Raw genomic sequence first — 27,011 nt, forward strand, 5'->3', positions numbered from 1 at the left:
AGGAGACCCCCTAGAAAAGTCCAAGCCATTTCTCTGAGCCAGCTTTGACTAGTTACTGATTCCTGACTCCTCTCTTTCAGATGGTGCTGAACTCACAAGGGAATCCAAGAATATTATGTTTTTGTATTTACTGCCTACAATTCCTAATGTAGAAAAATACTGTCCACAGAAAAGAACACTACCAGATAATTTCTACTGACAATAAGAGAGACGGAGTATTATCAAATCTTTTTCTAGAAACATTTCAACTTATTTATGTTCCCCCTAAATGTTTATTTCCAAGATTTATTTACTTTCAGATGGGAACTAATCAGTGGACCAACATCTCCTTGATCTATGTGATATATTTTTAGTGATTATATTCATCCTTTTTTTGTTTTTGTTTTTATAAGAACTAGGTGTGGTGGGCAGCCTGGGTGGCTCAGTGGTTTGGCACCTGCCTTTGGCCCAGAGTGTGATCCTGGAGTCCCGGGATCGAGTCCCATGTCAGACTCCCTGCATGGGGCCTGCTTCTCCCTCCGCCTCTCTCTCTCTCTCTCTCTCAAGAATAAAGAAATAAAATATTAAAAAAAAAAAAGAACTAGGTGTGGCTATTGACTCATACTGAGTTTTTAATCAGCTAAAATTCTCTACCTCTTCTAGTAATGCCATTGACAAAAATGTTGAACACAGCAGAGTTCAGGTCAAAGTCAGATGTCTCCCCAAGGCAAAGCAAACTGTCTTCCAGGTTGACACAGTAGAACAATCTAACATTCCTGGAACACTTATAACCCAACCAAACTTATTCAGTTCATTTCTTTCCACCTACTTTAAGAGAGAGAGATCATGAATGGGTTTATCAAATGACTTTTTGAAATCACAATACATTTTGCCTATGGCACTAACCTAGGATTATCCATTAAATAATCATCTCACCAAATAAAATAAGGTGAATTTAATGCAATTTATCCTGAGTCAATCCATGTTGGCTCTTGGTACTTCTGCCTTTATTTCCAAAAGCAAATAAATAAGCTTTCAGTTTTTTAAGTCATTATGGAATTCTACAAAACATCCTTTTTAATTAATTAATTAATTTTTAAAATTCAAGTATAATTAGCCTACAGCATTATATTAGTAATGTGCTGTATGTACGAGATGGTAGCTACACTTGTGGTGAGCAGAGCATAACATATAAAGTTGTTGAACCACAATGTTGTACACCTGAAACTAAAGTAACATTGTGTGCCAACTTTACTTCAACTTAAAAAAATAATAAATTACAAGGCAAATGATAGAAAAGGATTTACGATAGATATTTTTGATGCTGCCAACTGCAAGTAAGCATTAACACTACGTGCCAGCCATTATTTTTTTCTTTTTTTGCAGTTATGTACTTTATGCAGGCAGGGGGATCCAGACAATTCTCTCTGTGGGGTGAGAGAGTATTTATTAACCCATGGGTCTTACATTCTACTCCAATTGACCCCCATATCAGTCTGGTTCTAAGACTGTAGGGAGAGTTAACTAATTGATTCTTAAATTTTTAAATTGTCTCCTGTATGCTATAGTACCTCCAAACTGAACTCTTAGATCATGTATATTGAGGGTAACTTTGAAACATAAATTTGTTTTATATTATCTGTTCTTCTTGGGGTGCAAAAAATTATCACCATGAAGTGGGGGAATGATGCCTTCATTGCCTGTGTGTCCCTGGCTCTGAGTCATACAGGAATGGATTGTTATATCTCCTTGCCAAAATGAAAGATTCTATGTAAGTATGTAGTTTAAATGAGCTCAGTTCAGAGAAGGCTCCCAAGCTCCCCGCTTTTGCGGGCAGTATCTTTAACGTATGAGAATTAACTAGTACACCTGAGTCTTAAACTGGCAACATCATTTCCCAGCTATGATTTCCTTTGTGGCCCGGGAAAGCTCCTAAATTACAGATTTACTTCATAGAATTAAAAATCCCTATTAATATTTTTTAAAAAAGCACTTCCATGCTATTGCTTTATTAATCATCGTGTAAACAGATGAAGGGAAAGAGGGAAAAGGGTCAGCATGGGAATCTGCAGTATCATTACAAAGCAGCTCATTTATATGCAGCACTTCCTTGGAGCTCCCTGTAGGTCTTGTGGAAAAAGTGAACACGTCTGAAATTTAGGAGAATGGGGCTGCCCATCCCGTTCTGACTGTACTTTCTGGGATTTGTGGAGGGCAAAATATTTGATCTCTTAGTCTCAATTTCCTCAACTGTAAAATAAGATTTGATTAGATGATTGCTAAATTCCTCCTAGCACTTGAATTCTATGACGCTAAATGTGGGCATTGCAAGCCTGCATCCTCTATTGAATAAAGTTCTGTGATTTCGTGGGAATCTCTTTATGGTCTTGGTGCCCATTTAACCTTAGGAGTTTTCAGATATTACTGTGGATATTACAGCCCTCGCCTTGGAGGTAAAATATCATCACTAATCTGTGAGCAGTGCAATGGGCACTGCATTTACTAGCAGTGCAATAGGCGCTGCCTAATTCCACGTGCTGCATTTTTGGGTTTGAAAAATAAGAAGCACTTTATTATCTCCAAGAGAAAATTCTGTGATGAATGTATTCGTGTAGTAGTCTGGTGGAATTGTTCTCTTTTTAAAAAGTTTTTGTTTAAATTCCAGTTAGTTAACACACAGTGTAATATTAGTTTCAGGTAGAAAAATCTAGTGAGATGCAACACTTCCATACAATCCCTGGTGCTCTCACAAGTTCATGGTGAACCCCCATCACCTACTTCACCCATCCCCCCACTCACCTCCCCTCTGGTAACCAGCAGTTTGTTCTCTATGGTTAAGAGTCTATCTCTTGGTTTGCCTCTCTCTCTTTTTTCTCCCTATGTTGGTTTATTGTGTTTCTTAAGTTCCACATATGAGTGAATTCATATGATATTTGTCTTTCTCTGACTTAGTTCACCTAGCATAACACTCTCTAGCTCCATCCATGTCCTTGCAAGTGGCAAGATTTCATTCTTTTTTATGGCTGAATAATATTCCATAATGAAACACACACACACACACACACACACACACACACACATAGCAATCTATCTTTCTACCTCACAACTTCTTTCTCCATTCATCAGTTGATGGACACTTGAGCTGTTTCCATAACATAGGGGCATAGTGGTAGTTCTATTTTTAACTTTTTGAGGAGCTTGCATTCTGTTTTCCAGAGTGGCTGCACCAGTTTGCATTCCCACCAATAGTGCAAGGGGGTTTCCCTCTCTCTGCATCCTTGCCAACGCCTGTTGTTTCCTGTGTTGTTAATTTTAGCCATTCTGACTTGTGTGAGGTGATATCTGATTCTAGTTTTGCTGTATATTTCTCTGGTGATGAGTGATGTTGAGCATCTTTTCATGGTTCTATGAGCCATTTGTATGTCTTCTTTGGAAAAATGTCTATTCATGTCTCCTGCCCATTTTTTAACTATATCATTTGGTTTTTGGGTGTTGAGTTTGATAAATTCTTTGTCGATTTTGGATACTAACCCTTTATCAGATATGTCATTTGCAATTTTCTTCTCCCATTTGGTAGGGTGCCTTTTAGTTTTGCTGATTGTTTCCTTTGCTGTGCAGAAGCTTTTTACTTTGATGTACTCCCAATAGTTCACTTTTGCTTTTTTTTTTTTTTCCCCTCGCCTCGGGTGACATATCTAGAAAAGATGCTATGGCCGACGTCAAAGAGATTACTGGCTGTGTTCTCCCTAGGATTTTTTTTTTCTCCCTAGGATTTTAATGGCTTTTTGTCTCATATTTAGATCTTTCATCCATTTTGAATTTATTTTTGTGTATGATGCAAAAAGTGGCCCAGTTTCACTCTTTTGCATGTTGCTGTTCAGTTTTCCCAGCACCATTTGTTGAAGAGACTATTTTTCCATTAGATATTCTTGCCTGCTTTGTTGAAAATTGACCATGTAGGTATGGGATCATCTCTGGGTTTTCTATTCTGTTCTATTGATCTATGTGTCTATTTTTGTGCCAGTACCATATTGCTTTAATCACTTCAGTTTTGCAGTGTAACTTGAAGTTTGGAATTGTGATGTCTCCAGCTTTGCTTTTCTTTTTCAAGGTTGCTTTGGCTATTTGGGTCTTTTGTGTTTCTATGCAAATTTTAGGATGTTTTGTTCTAGTTCTATGAAAACTGCTCTTGGTATTTTGATAGGGATTCCTTTATTTCTGTAGATTGCTTTGGGTAATATAGACAATACTGGTCTTGAACTCACAACCCTGAGATCAAAACCTGAACTGAAATCAAGAGCTAGATGCTTAACTGACTGAGCCACCCAGGTGCCCCAGGTAGCGTAGACATTTTAACAATATTTATTCTTCCAATCTATGAGCATGGAATGTCTATTTCTTTCTGTCATTTTCAATTTCTTTCATCAGTATTTTATAGTTTTTGGAGTATAGGTCTTTCACTTCTTTGGTTAGGTTTCTTTCTAGGTATATTATTGTTTTTAGTGCAATTGCAAATGGGATTGGTTCCTTAATTTCTCTTTCTGCTGCTTCATTATTGGTGTATAGAAATGCAACAGATTTCTGTATTTGATTTCATATTCTGCAACTTTACTGAATTAGTTTATGAGTTCTAGCAGTTTTTTGGTAGAGTCATTTGGATTTGCTATATAATGTATCATGCCATCTGCAAATAGTAAAAGTTTGACTCCTTCCTTGCTGATTTGGATGCTTTTATTTCTTCTTGTTGTGTGATTGCTGAGACTACAACTTCCAGTATTATGTTAAATAACAGTGATGAGAATAGACATCCCTGTCTTATTCCTGACTATATAGGGAAAGCTCTCAGTTTTTTCCCATTGAAGACAATATTGGCTGTGGGAGTTTTCACATAGGGCCCTTTGTTAAGGTAATATTCCCTCTAAACTTACTGTGTTGAAGATTTTTATCATGAATGGATATTGTACTTTGTCAGATGCTTTTACTGCAACTATTGAAATGGTCATTTAGTTCTTATCTTTCTTTTATTAATGTGGTATATCACATTGATTTGTGAATACTGAACCATCCTTGCAACCCAGGAATAAATCCCACTTGATCATGGTGAATGATTTTTTTTTTAATGCATTGTTGGATTGTGTTTCTTCTATTTTATTGAGATTTTTTTGCATCCATGTTCATCAGGGACATTGGCCTGTAGTTCTCTTTTTTGGTGCAGTCTTTAACTGGTTTTGGTATCAGGGTAATGCTGGCCCCATAGGACGAATTAAGAAGTTTTAATTAAGAAGAATTAAGAAGTTTTCCTTCCTTTTCTATTTTTTGTAATAGTTTGAGTAGAATAGGTACTAACTCTTCTTTAAATGTTTGATAGAATTTGCGTGTGAAGCCATCTGGCCCTGGACTTTTGTTTTTTGGGATTTTTTTGGTTACTGATTCCATTTCTTTGCTGGTTATCAGTCTGTTAAAGTTTTCTACTTCTTCCTGTTTCAGTCTTGGTAATTCATATGTTTCTAGGAATTTATCCATCTCCTCTAGGTTGTCCAGTTTGTTATCATATAGTTTTTCATAATATTCTCTTATACTTCTATGGTGTTGGTTGTTATTTTTCCTGTCTCACTTGTGATTTTATTTATTTGAGTCCTTTCTCTTCTTTTTGGTAAGTCTGGCTATACTTACCAAGTTATGTTATTAATTTTTCATTAGTTTAAGAATCAGCTCCTGGTTTCATTGATCTGTTCTTTTGTTTTGGTTTTTTAGTTTCTGTTCATCTATTTCTGCTCTAATCTTTATTATTTCCTTCCTTCTGCTGGATTTAGGCCTCATTTGTTCTTTTTTTTTTCTAGCTCCTTTAAGGTTAGGCTGTTTATTCAAGATTTTTCTTGCTTCTTGAAGTAGTCCTATATTGCTATTGTTGTATTATTATCAAATTATCAATATAATTTCTTTATATTCATTTGTAATTGTTTTATATATTTGGGTGTTCCCATGTTGGATGCATAAATATTTACAATTGTTATATCTTCTTGTTGGATTGTCCCCTTTATGAGTACATCACGCCCTTCTTTGTCTATTGCTACAGTCTTTGTTTTAAAGTCTAATTTGTCTGATACAAGTATTGATACTCTGGCTTTCTTTTGACATCCATTTGCATGCTAAATGTTTCTCCATCCCTTCACTTCAACCTGCAGGTGTCTTTAGGTCTAAAATGAGTCTTTTGTAGCCAGGATATAATGGGTCTTTTTTTAAAATCCATTATGACATCATAAGTGTTTTGACTGGAGGGTTTACCCCATTTATTCAAAGTAATTGTTGATAGATATGTATTTATTGCCATTTTATTATTTGTTTTGTCATTGTTTCTGGATATTTTCTCTGATCCTTTCATGTCTTTGTCATTTTTGGTCTCTCCTTTACACTCAAAGGTCCCCTTTAATGTTTCTTTCAGGGCTGGTTTAGTGGTCATGAATCGCTTTAGTTTTTGTTTGGGAAACTCTATCTTTCCTTCTAGTCTGAATGATAGCCTTGCTGGATAGAGTATTCTTGGCTGCAGATTTTGTCCCATTCTGCATGTTGACTATATCATGCCACTCCCTTCTGAATTACCATTTTTCTGTTGAGAAATCTCTAACTAGCCTTATGGATTTACTCTTGTAAGTTAAGGACTTCTTTAGCTGCTTTTAAGATTGTTTCTTTATTGCTATATTTTGCAAATGTAATGGCAATATGTCTTGGTGTTGGCAATATGCCTGCTTTTGTTGATTTTGATGGAAGTTCTCTGTGCTTCCTGGATCTGGATATCTGTTTCCTTCCCTAGATTAGGGAAGTTTTTAGCTTTTTTTTTTTTAAGATTTTTTATTTATTTACTCAAAAGTGAGAGAGCACAAGTGGGGGGAGGAACAGAAGGGGAGGGAGAAGCAGGCTCCCCCTGAGTAGGGAGCCTGATGCAGGGTTCGATCCCAGGACCCTAGGATCATGACCTGAGCTGAAGGCAGACACTTAACTAACTGAGCCATCTAGGCTCCCACTATTATTTCTTCCAATATGTTTTCTTGCCCCTTTTTTTCTTTCTTCTTCTGAGATTCCTAGAATATGAATGTTACTACGTTTGATGGAGTCATTGAGTTCCCTAAATCTATTCTTGTGTTGCATAATTCTCTTTCTCTCTTTTGTTCAGCTTCATTATTTTCCAGTATTTTAGGTCACTAATTCATTCCTCTGCTTCTTCTAGCCTGCTGTTCATTACATCAAGCCTGTTTCCAATCCCATAAAACAGTCCCTTTTGTTTTCTAAGCCAAGGTTTTTGGGGAAAAGTTCTCCTTGTGCATTCTCCTGTGTGCTCCTCTCTCTCACCCGTCTCAGCAACTATAGCCACTTGCCCTCCACAGCACCTGTGATCTGCTTCTCCCCTAAACCACATCTTCATACTTCCTACCTTCTTTGATACGGCCTCTTCTCTCCCTTTAGCTGTGGAGTTTATTCAGTAAGTCTTCAGGTCAGTTTCTGGGGTGTTTAGGACGATTTGATAGTTATCTAGTTGTGTTCATGGGACCAGAGGAGCCTAGGGCCCTCCTACTCTGCTGCCATCTTCCTCCAACTACACATTTCTAGAATTGTTCTTTTGAGCCAAATAACTTTCCAAGGATGATCAATACCATTTGGGGTATCAGAATTGGACACAGTGATTCCCCGCTAAGCTCTTTTTTTTTTGTTTTAACTTGGTGATTTTTGTTATCTGTTCACATGGTTTTTTTGAGAATCATTGCATATGACCCATAATATAAATGATAGAGACAATAAAAAGGTAAATGTGGTTGAGCTGTTTAAAAGGGAAATTACTGCCATCCTTTCATTTTGCTCTCTGTGCCCAACTACACCAGAATGTATATGTGAAATGATGTCAGTGAGAGTTCTTGGGAGCTATAATAGGGAACCTTCACTTTTATACCAAATGACAGATGACCTTTTAACTTATATTAAAATAAAGCATATTTCTCAATGAAAATAAATCTTGCATTTATATTTAAAGGAATCTGTTCCTCTAATTTTTTCTTAAGAGAAATAAATAAAAGCAAGAAAATCCATATTATTAAGTACAAATGATCATGGTTTGCTTTGGTAGCAATGATTTTCACTTCAGTTCTTAGTACATGTGTGTGGTTGACAATGTAGAAAATGTGCAGAATTTTAAAAATAAGTTGAATTAAGTATCTCTTAGAAACTTAGTTAAGAAAATGTGATGCATTTAATGTTATTCTTTACTATTTCAAGTAGTGGGTCTCAATCAAGGGTGATTTTGCTGTCCAGGAAACATTTGACAATGTCTGTGGACATTGGTTGTGACAACTGGGAGGAGAAGGGGGGGAGGTGGTGCTGGCTGCCACTGGCATCTAGTTGATAGAGGCCAGGAATGTTGCTAAACAGGACAGCTCTCCACAACAAAGAATTCTCTGGGCCAAAGTGTCAATAGTGCTGAGATTGAGTAACACTGATAGACCAATCATAGTAACAAAAGACCATCTGATTTAAGACAATGTGATCAAAGTTTGGCAGCTTTCCTTTGCCTCAGAATAGAACCAGGGTTTAAATGCTTCAAGACCATGCAGCAAAAAATTCCATTTGCATAATGATACTTGCTTCTTGGAGACTGTATATATGTAGTAGACCTTGACATAGATTTAGCCTGTGGAAAAGGTTTTAGAAGGTTATATAGAAAATCTAAGAATTGTACTGACTTCAAAGAAAGATAAAACTTTCTCCATGAGATAACTACAAGTGGAGAGATATTTATTTTAAATTCTCATGTCACAGGAAGTATACTTTATTAATTTGGGAGCAGTTGAGAATAACGTTGACTCTTTGTTCCTTCAGTTCCTTGGGAGGGAGAGAAACATTGGAAGCAAACTTGGCAAAGCAAAAAGATAGGAACTAATTATAGTCCGGCAGCTATGAATAGAGAGTGAGCAACTTACACCAAAAATCTATATAATAACACTTTTGAAGTCATGAAACATTTGCATTTTGTGAATATTTGCAGTTTTTGCTACAAGTTTAATTTATCTGTAATATACAGATTTTAAATATTTCTCTACTTTAGCATTTATATTTCAGTTGGATTCTATGTTTTAATATATATCTGGAAATATCATCTTTCTGGGAACAAGACACAAGATAATTTCATGTATTAAGGTTTTCTGGTGGGTAGTGTAAAATAGCAGAACCACAGCTTGATGGTATGATAGAGAGAAGTCAAACTTGAAGTTGGGGTTGACTATAAAAGGAAAATGGCAAATGCAGCTAAAGGTGGGAGAAATAGAAGTGGTTTGGGGTGACAGTATGGTGACTGAATGGCTGTCCAAATACCACTGTGCAATGCTGTGGTCCCACTATTAAATAGGAGGCACTCTAAGGGAAATAGCATAGGTGGAAGAAGAAGGACTAAGTAAAGGGTAGAAAGGAAGTACAGTGCACATTGCATTTACATTGAAAGATTTGATTCAGCTAGACAAGAAGGCTTTAATTCACTTTTTTTTTCAATGAACAAGGACTCTAACCTCAAAATGAAGTGAATAGTTGAAATCATAGTTTTGTTTACCTTATTCCTTTCTTCATTGAATAGTGTCTGCTTATTTCTCGCTGGTTCTTTCAGCAGGTCGATGAAGTCATCATGGAAATCTTCCTGATTCACATTTGTCTTTAAAATGTCTCCCTGCTGTACAAAGCAATGGTTAGTGAGAGCTTGGCCAGGGAAGTTGGAAGCACAGTGCTACATAAGAACTACTTGAAAGAAAACCTAGGCCACTTGGAGCCTTTCAGCAAATGTATTCCACAAGAGACTGACTACTCTCATGATGTGATTTACAAAATTATCTTGTCAAGTGCACAGTTCCCCATCTACCTCGCTCTTTTGATAAAGTCCATTGCCAATAAAAATTGGTTGTTCAAAGGCCCAGCCAGAACAAAGTCATTAGTGAAGTAGGATGTACCTAGAGGAATGCTCTCTAGAGAAAGGATCATTGTGCATGGCGGTCTAAGCCATTAGGAGAGTCTGCGGGAGCAGTGATGAGGAGAAATGTCTGAAGATTTTGGTGGAGAACAAAGAGGAAATCCCAAGAATTTACATAAGCAAATGTTTGAGAGATTCGTGAAGAGAGGAAGAAAATATCACTGGGTGTGATAAAGAAAAAAAAATGAGAACAAAACATGAAAGCCACGCTTAATGTGGGTGATGATATCTTGCTCATTATTATTATTATTTCATGGAGCTGTTTTAGTCATGGAAGTACAGGGTTTGCAAGCTGCTGGGGAGCCCCTGTGAGGGCTGAGAAGACTTGGTAAAGGTGAAAGGAGCCTCAGGTAAACCAAGTTTAGGATGATTGATTACACCACACCAGAACATTCTCTATTCCACCCAGACATGGTCATTAGATGGGCCTTAAAGAAATAGCACACTCCTCAAAGTCCACATGCTAATGAACTCAGAGATTTCAGGGAGAGATTCAGCTTTCAGTCTAACTCTAAAACTTAATCTGGTTGGTGTTAGTGGATAAATTAATCTGCTTTAGTACACGCTTGATATCTAATTTCAAAATGGTAGTTGTTGTGGAAAGAATGCTAGATTTTGAATTGCATTTAATTCTAGATCCCACCACTACTGATGGTGAGGCCCCAGGCGAAGTACTTTTACCATCTTTGAACTTCACCTCTAAAACAAGGAAAATCAGGCATGTGGGTAACTCAGTTGGTTAAGCATCCAATTCTTGGTTTCAGCTCAGGTCATGATCTCAGGGTTTTGAGATAGAGCCCCGTGTTGGGCTCTGGACTCAGCACGGAGGAGTCTGTGCTTCTCTCCCTCTGCACCCCCACCTCGCCCCACTCATGTGCACTCTCTCCTTGTCTCTCTCTAGAATAAATAAATAAAATCTTTAATGTAAATAAATAAAGTAAGGAAAACAGCATTTGCCTCACCACCATCACAAGGTTATTTAGAAATCACTGAAGTAATATATATGAAAAGCCTTTGTAAATCTCAAATTGTTATACAAATGGAAAGGATCATTATCACTATTTCAGCCTCGCTAGGGATTTCTGGGCCTATTTTTAATAACCCCTACAAAACAAAGCATCAACCTTAAAAACATAAAAACTAGACATTTATGCTCTCATGCAAACATCTGTAAAGTGTTAGTAAGCATTCTTTGACAAGCTTTTGTTCAGGCTGTAACTTGTAAGAGCCTTGCTGATGCATGTATCTCTTGCCAGAGAGGCCCTTCCTCATTTTTATATGCACCCAAATCAAACCTTTTTGAGCTATTGAATGATTCTTCTTCTCTGTACCAATCCTTTGAGTTTTTACAACAAATGCCAAAACTCTTTCTGGAGAACCTGCTTTAGGCAAAGCACAGTGTTAAATGTTGTGTGGGACCCTAAACTCAACAGAGCCAAAGGTTTCCTCAGGTGTAACCAAGTAGACAGGTTGGGGTAGTAATGGTAGTTATATGTGACCATTATAGTAGGAAAGAACACAAGTGCTCTGGGGATCAGAAAGGCAGGGACACAGCCAGCAAAGGAGTTGGCAGAGGAGGCAGCACTTGGGTTTGGCTTTGAGACATGGTAACATTTAGATAAGCAGAGAGAGAAGGTCATGTACATAAAAGTTTAAAAGCAGAAAACTCAGGAACGTGGGGTAGTAGACCAGTGAGACAGGGACCTACAATGAATAAAGCAGCACACTAATTTGGAAAGACAGCCTCAGAACATTGGAAAGCCTAAAGTTTCAACTAAATTTGGTAAGCAATGAACAATTTGTAGTGAAGTACTTTGGGTGTAAAAATGATACTAGCAGTTGTATTTAGAAAGGGTAATCCAGCTAGAGTATATAATCGGAGGCTCCTGACTAGTGAAAAAGGGAACCCAAGTGATGGGTTGAAAAATGAGAAAAAGAGGGTACCATACTGACTAAGGGATGTGAAAAGAATGGGAACAAGGAAGTGGGCAGAGGGAATGACAAGAAATTTCAGAAAGAATGGCTATGAAGGTGAAAAGCAGAAATGGATAAGAGTAAATTTTGTTAAGTGGATCTCACTTGAAGATGTACAAAGGAAATGGAAGGGCTGATGTAAAGATCATAAAGAGCAAAGAGTCAGAGGAAGCAGCTATTTTCAAGCTATGTATTGGAAGTCAGGAGAAGAAACAGACCCTCAGAGAGTTGGGTGGAAGTGGAGAAGAAATGATCATTATTTAAAAAGATAATAAAAAGATAATAGGACATATGGCACATTCATACATCACTGGTGGCATTAAAACTGTAAAATGTTTGTGGAATGCAATTTAACTTATATATATTAGAAACATTAACAACTTCATACTCATTTACTCAAATCTGCTCTGGAGAGTTTATGTGTAGGGAATAACACAAGAGGGAAAAAATATGTATGAAGATGTTCATTGCAGTGTTATATAAAACAGTAAAAAAGTTGAAAATCTAGTTTCTTAAGGAAAAAAAGATAATTTGGTTGGTCACTGCCTCAATTAGCAAACTATTCTGAATGGACTGGGTCCTCAAATTTATGACATGGAAATTCACAAAGAAGAAAATGGTTGCTAGAAATACAATTCTGCTCTGAACTACAAGAGCACCCTTACGTCTCAATATCAACAATGATCATGATAATCACGGGTTTCTTCACATTTAATCCTCAGGGTTACTCTGTGATTACTTTCCCCTGTTCACTCCATTGTACAGATCAAGAAACTGAGACTCAAAGACATGAAGTAGTTTACCCCAAATTACAAATCCAATAATTGGGGGAATTGGGAGAACTGGTATTCCTAAGCAGCTATGTTTTACTCTAAAGCCTATGGTTTTAATTATCTAGTCATTCTCTCCATCCTAAGTAGCCAGTTCTTTCAGCCAGTCATTCAAACAGTACTAATGAAACTAGTTTTCACAAAATACAGACAAAACAATGTATGTATTTCTGTCTTTTAACTGCATTTTGCCTAAGCATTAGACATCAACATATTTTCTCTCTATCCTTTATTTCATCAACTTTTTATCTCATGAAAGATGCTAATGATTGGTTTAATACTTCCATGAAGCTAAATGTTCAGTGAATACAATACCTGAAGATTTAGTTTTATTTTCTCTGGGGCCATGATTTGGAAGGAAAAAAAAAAACCTTCCATTTATTATTTGGGAATGAAAACATAAGGCTACTTAATACAGACTTTACTTTGATTTTAATGGCACACATTTATCCTTTAGGATGTGATCCATGAAAATGTAAATGAGACACCTTAATTGTGTTTAGCCCTCCTTCCCAGCAATATTTTTCTCTGCAGTGATGGAAAAGAAACAGAATTAATTATCAGAAACACCCAGATAATTATGTTAGAAAGCTGTGAAACAAATGTGCACATTATGTCCCTTGAGAATTTCTATTAGAACATCTTTGCACCAGAAGACACTTATCAACACGTTTTTATTTATATCCCTTGAAAAAATACATATTCTGGAAAGAAGAAATTACCTTCAGCTTTTCTTCAAGCTCTGTGAGAGAGACACATAATTCAGTGATAGATTCAAGAACTTCTTTGTGTTTTGCCATGATTTTCTCAGCATATTTCTGTCCCTCTTCAAAACCTGGGGAGAAGGGACAAAAAACTATTTTTGAAATCCTTAGCAGAAAAAAAGAAAAATCCCAGGCATTAATTCACCTCCCCAGTGTCTGGTGTAAAAGCTGGTAGACAGTAAGTGCTTAATAAATGCTTGTTGAATAGATAAATGAATGAAGGCATTTTTTTGAAACAAAAACAAAAATAAAAAAATCAAACCAGGTACCTCGGAAAAATGATTACATTTGCTGAACCTTGTCACTTTTATGTAACCTAAATCATACTGCTGTGTTAATATTCTTAAAGTTCCACTCTAATCCGTTCTTTCCTGCTCAGAACATTGTCATTGTTCAATCCGGCATTTGAAGCCCTCCCTAAAACGGTCTCAAGGATCTTCTCCCGAATGTATGTCACCCTAGTTCCTTCATATATTTAGTCTCTGGTCAAAGTGAACCAGCAACTCCTCCCCACAGCCAGAGTGGAGTGTAGGAGTTCCTACACCAGGAGTGCCCTTGGCCCCCTCCCTGCTGTCTACTCCAAATACCGATATCTTCAGTCAAGTGTTCTTAATCATCCCCCACCTAAATTTACTCTCTCTCTGCTGGAATAATAATAAAAATTGCTACCACATAGTGAGTGCTTACTATGTGACTATGGATAAGCACTTTATGGATAAGCATTAATGTAATTCCCCTCGGATTCTCAAGGCTCTATTATTGCATTTTACAAATGAGGAAACTGAGGCCCAAAGAGCCTCTTCAGGTTACCCAGACAATAATTGCAGAAGTAGGGATTTGAAACCGGGATTACAGACTCTGAGGTTTAGACTAAACCTTTTCACACTGGAATAGCCTGAATTGTGTCTCCTCCAGAATTCTCCTATGTTGAAGCCCGATTGCCCCAATCTCAGATTGCTGCTACATTTGGAGATAAGATCTCAAAAGAGGTGATTAAGTTAAAATGAGGCCATCAAGCTGGGACCCTAACCCAGGATGACTGGATCCCACCTGTGTAAGATGAGGGAGCGACCCAAGAGAAGGGTGGGTGCAGAGGGAAGCCCATGTGAAAGGGCAGCGAGAAGGCAGCCAGCTGCCAGCCGAGGAGAGGAGCTGCAGGTGACACCAACACGGGCAGCGCTGTGGTCTTGTGATCCTGGACTTCCAGCCTCCAGAACTGTGAGGAAACGAATTGCTCCCTCCAGGCCGTGGTGTTTTGTGATGCTAACCCTCATGAACCAATACACACTTTTCATATCACCTTTCTCACTGCATTTCCAGGTAGGCAGTGGATTCTTAAATGAAGGAACTAAGTTTTATTTGTCTTTATATCAATCATATTATCTTGGACATAATAGGTACTCAAAACAATTTTTTTGAGCTACATTTATTTGCATTACAATGCCGGGTCCAGTGATGCTTGGGTGGCCTCCAAGAGTTAATACAATAATCCTAACACTTCTCACTTACTGCAAATGTTAAGAATTGCATAGCTTCCATACTCAGCAGATGAAGACTCATGCCATTCATCTTATTTGTTCAAGGTATTCACTCAATGATTCATTTATTCATCAAATATTTGTGAAGCACCTAGTATGTACCATGAAGCAGGAAACTATGAGGCAAAATCCCTTCTCTCATGGAGCTTACACTCTGGTGCAAAAGCCAGACAATAAACAAATAGCTATACTATCCATCTGTCTGTTGGTGACAAGGGCCAGGAACACAGGCAAGGCAGGATGCAGGATATGCGTGATGGGAGGGGGATTTAACTAGTATCGGGTCTTTGTGAGTATTTACCATGTCCAGAAATAATATATAATGATATTGGAAATAATTTGTTCTCTGTATTACAGTACATATGGTTCTATGCATTTTTATAGTTATCCGTGGATAGCGTTCTATGTCACTTGAGAAAATACCCACCTGGCCGCAATGTGGGCAGCCAGCTGAAGCATTTTGCTCCCCTCCCCCCATTGCTATCTGCCTTCTGGGCTAGATTTGCCTGGCCACTGGGAACTACCCCTGTCTACAGGAACAGCATCAGGGGATTCATGAAACTTGTACCTCAGCACCCCCAAGGACTGTCATCGCCCAGAGGGCTTCTTAAATTAGGGCCTCCTTTAGATAGAAAGACTCCTGAGACAGACAACTGTTTTATCTTTCCTGGTCCTGGAGAAGAGAAAAGCAGAACCAGTGACATGATAATTTGAGTTCTCCTGTTTATCCCACAAATGAGAGGAAGGCAAGGGAACCATTTCTTAAATCCACAAGCCAAACCAGCTGTTTCTTAAATCCACAAACTACACCCCTTATGGAAATATGAGCGCTGCAGACTTCAATCTCAGCTTTATACCTCATTAAAGTGTTATGAGGAGTTTTACATGTTTTTCAAGAAATCACCCTAGTGGAGATGAGATTTTTTTTTTTTTTTTATCTACAGAAGCAGAGCATTGTTGTGGTTTTCTTACCCTGGGGATGATCAACAGGAATAGGGGAGAAAAGAGAATAGAGAAGGAGGGTTTACACAAGATAGTTAAAATCCAAAGGCTTCTTCTCCTGCAGGCAGAAGCTCCTTCCTCTATTCCCTACTGTTTACTTTTGTAGATACGGGCTCTTATCTTGAGTCTCTTGCCTGAATAATTGCTGTAGTGAGGACCCTGAGGGCTTGCCTTGCTCTGCTTTCTGCTGGGTTAGGTTCCCTACAGATTTGTTCAATGGCAAATGCTGGATATTTTAAAAGAGACCTCACCGTATAAGCGCTGAGCTAGGTCACTGATCTCCTGAATCCTTTCTTCTTGCTGAGGCACTGAAGGCATGATATACTTATTGAACTGCTGGTGGAGAATTTCCACAGCTTCCTTTGTCTTGCACTCTGTGGAATATTTTCCAACTCTTATAACTGTGGCACTTGCGTCTTCATACCAAAAATGACACTAAATTAAATGGGATAAAGCACAGATTAAAGAGATGCCATCCTTCTAAAGTTCTTCATCTTGACCACTAAAGTATCACATTTCAATTTCCTCCAACTTTATAATCATGTTAGTTTGAACTTTCTAAGTCATAATAAGGAAAATATCAAAATATGATCATATGCTTCTGCACTAAGGTATTAGAGTTAGATAAGAAAATAAAGGTATGGAAATTCATTTGCTTTCCCCGCCTTCTTAGATTTGCCTGAAATATACTTCCTAAGAACATTGCAGACTTATAAGAACAGGCAATATAAAAAAGCATATGACACTAAGAAGAATTCAAATTATCAGCTAAAAGAAAAGAGAAAAAGCCCAAATGTGCAAAATCAAGCAAATTAACTGAAATTATTAACAAGATATGGATAAAGCACTGCCTAATTAACACTCTAATAAATAAATAAATTCTCTTTTAAGAACGAGATGTAGTCTATGGATTGAGGAAGTATTATCTAAAGAACAGTATTTAACCATTTTTTTAAAATAGAAGGTACTCAAATCAATATTTTCGAATATTGTACTCAATATTTGAAAAGCACAATAGAGAATTGAGACAGTTTCTCACCAAAAAGTACTAAGTAACTGTGATGGAAGGAATGTGTCTGACCAAGGCCAGAGCAGTTATGATGAGTGAGAAATAGAAACACATGACTCTGTTAGGAGCCGGCTTTAAATAAGTGCCATGGAGCCACAGCAAACCTATGTATCAGATATAGAAGAATGATCATCCTCATCTTCCTTAGTGTGGTGTTACATCTAAAAGCTGCTGCATCCGTGGTAAAGAGAGACATTTTGTATCACAGGATAATGGGCCACAAAGAACTTCAAGTGTGGAATTTCTTCAATATGAAATGTGCAAATAATAACTTTAACTTGTCCAATTTCATATAGTTCATGCATACTCTGCCATTTATCCTCTTGACAGAAACAAAAATAACACCACTAACAATTTTTGTACCTGACAAATCCCAGCATTAAGGTTTCTTTCTAAATATTTTCAAATTTTGTGAAATAAGTCATTTTGAATATTTTAAAAAGATAGCCAGCAGTAAGCATAATTCTGTGATAGTGAAACATCTTGACTTGATGGAGTCATGGAGAAATGAGAAACCTTTATACGTTGCTGGTAAAAGTAAATTAGTAAAATCTTTCTGAAGAACAACTGGACAATACAATCAAACCTTGTGACATTTATCCACTTCAGTCTAACAATTCTAAGAAATCATCCTAAGGAAATAATCATGAAGAGGAGGATGATGCATAGATTTAATAACAAAATTAACTGCTGCAGCATTGTTTTAGGGTAGCAGAGCAATTTTTAAAAGCATTACATATGGATACCATTACAGCAAGAAGAGGATACCTCTTCTATTGTCTCCTGGAGATGTTCAGTCAGGTCCAAATTCAACTTATAATCCATCACAACTTTGTTAAAATCATCCACATGTTTTTGCAAATCCTTCATGGCTTCCAAAAGAACATTAACTTTATTATTTGGATAATTTAAGAAAGAATTAGAAGTCTTCTTCTCAATTTTTTCCATTTTCCTTTTCAAAGCCTGTGTGAAAAAAGAAACAGTTTTAAAATAACTTCCCATTTTTTTTTATGAGGCTAGCTGGTGATTACATATTGAGAGAAAAACTTGGGGAAGTTTTTGCAGCTTTCTCCATGATAATATATTAAAATCATAATGATCACAAATGCATTTTGGAAAGAATGGGTTTTCTTCCACATAGTTTATTGATGCAGCATCAAAATCATATAGAAAATTCACTGTATACCAGGTCCTATTCAAGATTTCAAGAATTATATTATGATTTTTTTTTAAAAGACATTGATCATAAAATATTTTACTATCTTCAGGGAGCTCATTGTCTCCTGGGAAAGGTATTCAAAGAATCTAGCTGGTACATGTGGTAATCAAGGTAGAACAAGAAGTTCCGGGAGTAGTGGAGGAAGTTCCTGACAGAGGCAGGTGCAAGCAGAGGAAAAGGGGTATAGAGAGGTGTGTACATGGATGTGCGTGCATGCGTGTGCGTGTGTATGCATGTGGTGGGGAAGAATGGAAGCAGAGAGGCTGGGTAGGTTTGGTAGGATCCATCCTAGAGCTGCCTCGAGATAAATTAACGTATACATTTTATGCGAGGAACTTAACTGCTACAAAAGTGGAAAACCACCTTCTGAGTCCCAATGCTGCAAAAAAGCCCAATGGTTAGGCTTCTAGAATTGAAACGCAGAATGACTTTGCAATAATTGTAGTAGTGCATGTACACGCATACACACAGACATGCACACACAAACACACCACTCACATTTTCTCTTTACCTGTATCTTTTCAGCATGAGCATCGACTTGTTGAATTTGATTCTTAAGAGCCTTTAGATTCCGAGCTTTTTCATTTTTCTTAGTGTAATTAAATTTTAAATTGTTGAATTTCTTTTTGATATCTTTGAATGACTCTTTGAGCTGCAGTTCGATAAAAAGAAACAGATGATTTGCTTAAAATGAGGACACTGACACTGACTTGTAATAAATAAAAAAATCTTAACACTTCAAAATATTTATAATCTTCCAAATGTATTCAGTGATTTTTCAATAGGAAACAAGTCGGCTAAGTAAACACATAATGTGAATTTAAATATATCCCCAAAATCTAAGATGTTCTTTGTACTATTTGATTTGTAATTTTTTTGAGAAGTGGCAAAAGAGGGGCAGAGGGAGAGGGAGAGAGAGAATCTTAAGCAGCTCCACACCCAGTGTGCAGTCTGAAGCGGGGCTCCATCTCACGGCCCTGAGATCATGACCTGAGCCAAAAATCAGGAGTCGGATGCTTAATCAACTGAGCCACCCAGGTGAACCTTGATTTGTAATTTACAATTAGATTTATAAATATAAAATATCCTTTGGCCTCCAAAAAAGCAAGTTTTTAACATGTCATAGATTCTCAACAACTCTAATTTTTTTATTTGTATTTATTTGACATCGTGTTTCCCATTCATTCTGTTCTCCGTATGCTAGCACTTGCCCCAGATCCTTCTGCCTCCTGGGGCTTTCTTCTAGCATCAAGGCATGAATTTATTAGGCTCCAATGAGCTGATCCTGTTGCAGAGGTCAATAAAGAGTTGACATTCAGACCACTGAGAACATAAGTAGGATAAAAGAGGGGACCCGATATGAGATTTAGTAGCAAAAATATTTTATTTGCCCAAATTCAGCCAAAGAATTATTTTTCATTAGAAGTTTCCTGAAGATCTTTCCTTCTTAGATATAGGCCACTAACTTCAGATGTCCTTCCAAGATGGAAAATAAAGTGACAGCATCACCACTGATGGCAACGCTAGCTTGTGTATAAACAGAGCCTATGGCAATGAACTGAGAGTAGGGCATGCATTAAGCTCGCCTTAAGAACACACAGTTCAACTTTACTAGTGAACCAAAGTTCTAAGCAGTCCAGTTCCATTAAACACACCACCTTCCATGCCCTTTTCCATATTCGAGAGAGATAAACATATTGACAGGCAACTCTCTCTTTACATTATCAGTAAAGAGAAATATAAAGAAAAACATAAACCTTCTCAGATTATATGGAAGCATTTAACAGCAAAAAATGAACAATGTCATGGTTGATAAATTTGAGCTATGATAAGAAAAGTCAGAGACACATTAAAATTCTTTTCAATGACAGCAAATAAATTATTTGGAAGGAAATAAAGGCTGTGTACATGCTAGGTTTTAGCCTTGTAATGCATAGAAAACATATCTGCCCTAAAAATATTTGCTTTCTCAAAATGCTTATTTCAAATTCCGCATATTGTAATAACGGAACCTTGACCTTATCTGTAACATTTCTTGGAGATAATTATCTATAAAGGCCCAAGCAGACTTGCATATATGGAAATTATTATGCAGATTCAATTTTTTCCTCTGACATACCTATACTTAATCAGTGTTGTTTATTTTATATGGTAAATGAAATTGTTGAATACTAATTTTAAATTACCAATTAAGCCAACCACAGAGATCATATTAAACATTTAAATTGATAAATCAGTAACATCCTAGAGAGGTGGAAACTATTTCGCTATTAGAACTCACAAAAATATTTGAGAAGATCGTGTTCAACTGGCATACTTATGAAATAACCAATTAATATGAAATTTAAATTTTAAATATTTAAAAATACTAAATAAAATCTAAAATATTTAAATTCTTTGAAATTCAGTGTTTTAATACACATGTCTTCGATTCTAGTGAGAAAAGACAAATGGGATTGAGATATAAAGGGACTATATCCAGGACACCTGGGTGGCTCAGTGGTTGAGAGTCTGCCTTCATCTCTGGGCATGATCCTGGTGTCCTGGGATTGAGTCCCCCATCTGACTCCCTGCAGGGAGCCTGCTTCTCCCTCTGCCTCTATCTCTGCCTCTTTCTCTGTATCTTATTAATAAATGAAATCTTTAAAAATAAATAAATAAAGGGACTACATCCTGAGTTATTCACATTAAACTTTGGCAGGAACTCTTCTCCTCAAAGTCATAACCTGCAACTATAGGTATACACAGATTCTTGTATTAAAAAACATGTCCCCAGTAGAGAGTTACTGCTTAACTGGTACAGAGTTTCTGTTTGGGATAATTAAAAAGTTCTAGAAATGGATAGAACAATGTGAAAGTACTTAATATCATTTACCCTTAAGATGGTTAAGGTGGTGAATTTTATGTGTATTTTACCGCAATTAAAAATAATTTTTATTTTAAATAAAAATAAGCAGAATAAAAGAAAAAAGAAAAGGGAAAATATATGTCCTGTTACTCACTAATATCTATCATTGGAAAATAAAATTTTATACTCTTTTTTTCTCTTACTGGAACATGATCTATATTATAAACTTCAGTCTAGAGAAAGGAAGAGGGGCTCTATCATCAATCTCATAATCACTGGGTTATGTCTGCTAGTTTAAATGGGAAAGATCAACTTCTATTTGAAAACTGTGTGATGAAGGGAGAAAGGCTTGAGCCTTAATATTGTAATTCTAAACCATGAAATTTTAAATCTACTTTGGATCAAAAAATTTAAGACTGATAAATGATGAGCACAATTTTATTTCTGTTGCTGCAGAATGTATGCCCTTCCACTGAAGATGATTTATAAGACCAAAGAGTATTCATGGCGCTATGGGTATGTGAAATGGAATCAGCTTCTTTCTGACACATGAGCTCCTTTGACAAAGTTGCTGGCACTTTTCTCTCTTGGTCCTAAAAAAATTTATTTTAAATCTTGTGCCTATCCCAGCTCAAATTTAAGACTATTGCAGACACAAGTGGAAGGCAGCATGAACGAAGTACGTTTAACAACTAGATTTTCAGGAAAATCTAACTGTGCTTACATTTCTTACCTGCATATTCCAACATGAAAACTTAACTTCCCATCTAATCCCCATATAACTTGAGATCATATTTTTAAAGGAACTGAGTGCCATGTTTGCTTGGCTATGGGATCATTGTTCCTGCAGCTGTTTCTAACTTTAGTTAGCTTGTCAACAATGGGGAATGGTGAAAATGGCCAAGACAACTGCTCAATTGGAGCACTCAGGCAGAAAAAAACACCCAAAGCTGGGGCAGGGTATTTTACCCTATTAAAAAAATTTAAATGTTGTGATAATCCATATTAATAAAAATTCTAAAAATCTTTAAAATACTAAGAGAAATTTTTTTTTCCCTAACAAATGGTGTGATTTTCCTATCTTTCCACTTGGTCAGATCCTCCATATTTGTTATGGAATTAAGTTAATAGAGTCATGATTAGGAATAAAATTAAGCCTTTACAATTGTAGTTCTCTTGCAACTAACAGAATGAACATCTTCACCATATTTCCCAGGGAGCTGTAAGCTTCTCTCAGGGTTAGGAATAAACAAAGCTTCTTTGAGAAGAAGCAGAAAGCAAAAGAGGCTGATGACGACCAGGCTGGATTGTTATTCTTAGTCTTGACTAAGCTGGTTGGGGCTGGTTTGGCATAAGAATGTATTATTGTGAGTTTGTTGTTGGCAAGGCCAATTTATGTGAGGGACATGGGACATTTTAAAACTAAGGAAATGCATTAAAAACAAAAGCCTTTTGGGGCCCTCTGGGTGGCTCAGTTGGTTAAGCATCCGACTCCTGATCTTGGCTAAGGTTTTGATCAGGGTCGTGAGGTCAAGCCCCACGTTAGGCTCCACGTTGGGCATGGAGCCAATTAAAAAATAATTAAAAATAAAAAATAAAGCCTTCATTGGAACTATGGCACAGGTTTGGCCAGAAGCAAAATACAAAACAAATAGTCCATTTCTCTTAACGTTCCCTTCATGAGTTTCATTTCTTGCCCATCCTTTTGCCCACTCCAGGAAAAAGCTTCCAATGCTCATTTTCAGCAATGGAAGGCTTCGCAGTTACCAACTCCCAGGGATGCCTGAATTTGAAATGAAAGGACCCAAAGATTTATAATTCAACCTGAATGATTTGCTACGATTATTATGGACAAACTATTAAGCTTAAGGCTTGGAGAGATTTCAAGACAAGGCCCCCTTGGCTTCTGTCCTCCTGTGCTCCAGGCAAGCCCTGCGGTGGCACAAGTGGGACAGCCTGGAGAGAGAAGACGATTGCTCCATTTGACATTGGAGATGGCAGTGTGTCTCAGGAATGGCTCTTTTCTCCATCCTGCAAGTTCTGTGTGTTCATATTATGTTTGTGATATTTTCTGGACATGGTAACGATGGGATCCCTGGGTGGCGCAGTGGTTTAGCGCCTGCCTTTGGCCCAGGGCGCGATCCTGGAGACCCGGGATCGAATCCCACATCGGGCTCCCGGTGCATGGAGCTTGCTTCTCCCTCTGCCTGTGTCTCTGCCTCTCTCTCTCTCTCTCTCTCTGTGACTATCATAAATAAATAAAAATTAAAAAAAAAAAAAAGAAAAAGGGTCACTTTGCAGATGTGAAACAGTAAACTTTTAACACATTTTAAGCCTCTGGGATGGACATTTTCAGAACAAATTTCTATTCTCTTATATATATCCTTTCAATGGACCCATGGTATGGCCTGGTCACGCTGGCCATGACTTAAATTCTATGGGCTTTAATTCACTCTGGACTCCATGTTTCCTCAGGAGTTTTGTATTCTTATGGTCCAGTACACAATAGCCACGTTGGTGATATGTGTCAAATGATGATAGTTTGGTTTTTTTTCTTAAAATGACGAGTTAGGGTTATCAATCTAGAAAATAATAATTCTCTGCACTACACCACAGTGATGCCCCACTGCATGCTATATCTGGCCGTGCACTCTTTTGCTGCTTCTTATCCTGCCAGCGGGTGACTCTCCAAGGTCATTTTGTCAATAGCAAAGTGCTATGGGATGTCAGGAAGTTTTATTTTATTAGTTGGCTCTGTGTCTCTTCCCCTATTCTAATTTACTGCTTCTAATCTGCTTTTAATCCCTGGAACTCAGATGACCAATTTATCCAAATTGACAAAAAAAAAATTTGTGTAATTGGAACAGGAGACTCTGACATATGGAATATACCTATATATACACCGCATCCTTTTCCACTTCCTTCCTGATGGGTAAGATGTTGCTACAGTGTAAAAATTTCAGGCTAAAGTAATATAATTATAAGAAAGCTTATTTGCAAGACTTATTTTGAGAGAATGGATCCCAACCCAGTTCTGTCATTGCTATTTTTTTTCCAGCAAAGTAATTGTGACCCATAATGAGACTCCAGTTACAAATTTCCATTAACATTATGTAAATGTAAAAGTAATTTTTTTGGTCAGGTTGCAGACAGGAAACATGCTTCATATTAACTTACTATGTTTCTAAACGAAGACGTGTAACAGAATGAGTAACAAAAGATGGCCTGCCACGTATTCTCACCGAGAATGTCTATAATGCACTTTGTGTATTAACAGCTTACTTATGTTGCCAGGCAAGAACATATATAGTGAAATTCAACATCCATGCATACAAATGTATTTTTGTGTGAAACGAGTGGGAAAAAAAACTCCACAAAATCTGGGCAGTCTGAAGGTTGTGAAGATAGACATGGAAAAAATGAGATTTTACCAATTTCTTCTGTTTTGTGTAGTGTACGAAATGAGAAAATAATAATATTTTACCAAAAGATAATCAAGGCACAGAACCATGGTTCTTTTGTTTAAAAAATATCACATCATGTAAAAAAAAAAGAAAAAAGATCACATTTAGAGCACCTCACTTTATTTTGCTTTGAGGTACCGAGGCCTCCGCTAGCTTTTAGTGCAGTTGTAATCACATAAATTAGTTAGGGCATCATCAAAAAGTAATTTTGGTTGAAATGACCAAATGAATTGTGCTATTGTAAACAAATAGCTTGTAAGGATGTGCAAGGAAACAAGGCTAGACGAGGACAGCATATATAAAGCGTCCACGGCACATCAGATCATGCAGTGGTTGAGTGGGCTAAAGCAGTAAGTGGGGAACTCTGAGTTTAGCAAGCAACAATGTGTTGCTGTCTGAGAAATGATGACCAAGAGATGAGCTTCTGGCCCAAAGCTGACTCCTCAACACACCACGAACAGAAACTCTGCAGGGTGGGGGCACACTGCTCAAATGCAAATCCTCACCTCAGTTTTCTCCTGTTAAAAACTAAGATGTGTTGACGTTGAGATCTCCCCAAATCTATTTTAACTCAGAGTTTGTGAACGTTCAAGAAGCACTTGAAGAATATTAGAAGCGAAACATGTTTTCAAATCAACTTAAAAAGTAAAATGCGATATTTGCTCTCGTTCCCTGGTAGGGTGACTTTATTTTTTTAACACAAAAAAGTAGTGTGACATGCTGTTTTAATGTTTTGTAATGTCTTAAGTACCTACACCAAGTATTAATAATGATAATATAATAAAAACGTCTAGGTGTATAAATATTATATCACCACTTGGAATCTACTCATCTGGAGTCTGATATTCACAATACAAACTAGAGTGTATGTATATTTATTTTACTAAAGTGCACTAAAAATATTCCTTCTGATTATTTTTCCACTAGGCTTGTAGTTGGAAAGTCCAGGGTGTGGGCGCTACACTGTGACATGCCTACTATTTTTCTACAAGAAGGAAATGAAAAAAGGACCAAAGATTCTCAGAGATCCTTTAAATGTGAAATTATAACCCACACCGAAGATTAGCTGGATAGGAAGTGGAAAGAAATGCGGAAGACCAGTTCTCTTAATGTTTAAGATTATGTTAAAGTGATATCTGATTCCTCCATGTATCTGCTTGCTCATTATGGTACAGACAATCCTGGGGCGTCCCTACTGTGACTACAGGGGACATCTGTCATCCCAGCTGGCTGGCTCCCAGCAGAGGCTCCTCACGAGGCAGCCTGTAAATAGAACCACTGTGGGAAGGGTCTGAACAGCTCCATAAATGCCACAGCACTTCAGGAAGAGGGAAACTGAGCCCTGGGACTGCTGGGAAGAACCCTGGGCCTCTTCCACTTGTGGTTTCGGTTAGTGTACAGCTGCACATCCCTGCAGAGGGAGAGATCTTTGGCAAAACAAAAGTTTACCGAAGAAGAAGACAAAGAAGGAAGAAGACAAGGAGGAAGGGGAGGGGTTGAGGAAAGGGTAGAAGGACGAGGAGGAAGGGAAGCAAGAAGGTAAATTTGGGGGGAAAGGTTGTAAAAAAAATTATTTGCAAGCCTGCAAATCTACATGTTGCAGACTTGGGGAGAATGATGTTTTCTCTAACAAGATGTGAATGTGTGGTGTTAGCTGAAACCAGAAGAGGCCACAGAGGGTAGGCTACACTCTGGGTTGAACCCCGAATGAATCTCTAGCCCAGAACGTCTCCCTGCAACACAGAGTCTGAGCGGCAAGTCTGCAGTCCGTGGCTGTAGGCCCTGGGGCCTGTGTGGCCTTTCGTGCTCTCTGCCTCTCTCCTGCTCACTCTCTGCACCTGCCTGTAGTCTGGGGACGTGCGGCCTGCAGGAAGGAGCACTGCACAGCTGGACCATCACCCCAGTCTAGTGACTCACATGTTAATCTGGGAGCTAATGTTGTCTGAATATTTGATACTTGCTGGGCCCAGATTGTGTACATTGGGCATAAACAGAACATTCGAGAAGGTTTATCACTTCCACCCGCCTTTGTAACGGACTTGTGACTGATGGACTCAGAAACATTTTGCTCTAAATGGAGACAAGTCCAGAACTGCAGTACTTTGTATTGTGCTTGTCAATTCTCAAAACCAGGGTCTATGTTTTGCCATCCTGATCTGTGTTCTCACCCCAAAAGAAGTTTATTTAAATGGAAAGTTTAGAGGAAGGCTATTGGGGCTCACGACACATTTGGGGGTTGGTGTTTGGGTAGAATTGAGGGAGAGGGGGTGGGAGCATGTATTTGTGAGGGTGTGCACGGGTGCAGAGGAGGACTTTCATCTGTT

The 27,011-nt window shown here is 37.6% G+C and overlaps 1 protein-coding gene and 1 long non-coding RNA gene across 7 annotated transcripts in view; one reads left to right on the forward strand and one right to left on the reverse strand.

Moving 5' to 3' along the window:
• CCDC141 (coiled-coil domain containing 141) overlaps positions 1-27,011 on the reverse strand; it is a 194,770-nt gene that overhangs the window by 15,104 nt on the left and 152,655 nt on the right. For 4 of the 6 annotated variants that reach the window (XM_038584984.1, XM_038584980.1, XM_038584985.1 and 1 more), the window contains 5 exons: positions 18,887-19,027; positions 17,925-18,119; positions 16,339-16,522; positions 13,506-13,618; positions 9,569-9,685 (listed from right to left, as the gene is read on the reverse strand). In XM_038584984.1, coding sequence (XP_038440912.1) covers positions 9,569-9,685; positions 13,506-13,618; positions 16,339-16,522; positions 17,925-18,119; positions 18,887-19,027 — 750 coding nt within the window. The remainder of the gene's footprint in view (positions 1-9,568; positions 9,686-13,505; positions 13,619-16,338; positions 16,523-17,924; positions 18,120-18,886; positions 19,028-27,011) is intronic. The other 2 variants (XM_038584981.1, XM_038584983.1) reach the window with 1 other exon arrangement.
• Positions 11,643-23,419, forward strand: LOC119867847. The gene is made up of 3 exons (XR_005384795.1): positions 11,643-11,762; positions 21,680-21,739; positions 22,942-23,419. It is a non-coding gene; the product is annotated as an uncharacterized LOC119867847 (long non-coding RNA).

This window comes from Canis lupus, chromosome 36 (assembly GCF_011100685.1).
Source record: "Canis lupus familiaris isolate Mischka breed German Shepherd chromosome 36, alternate assembly UU_Cfam_GSD_1.0, whole genome shotgun sequence".
NCBI classification, from domain to species: Eukaryota; Metazoa; Chordata; class Mammalia; order Carnivora; family Canidae; genus Canis; species Canis lupus.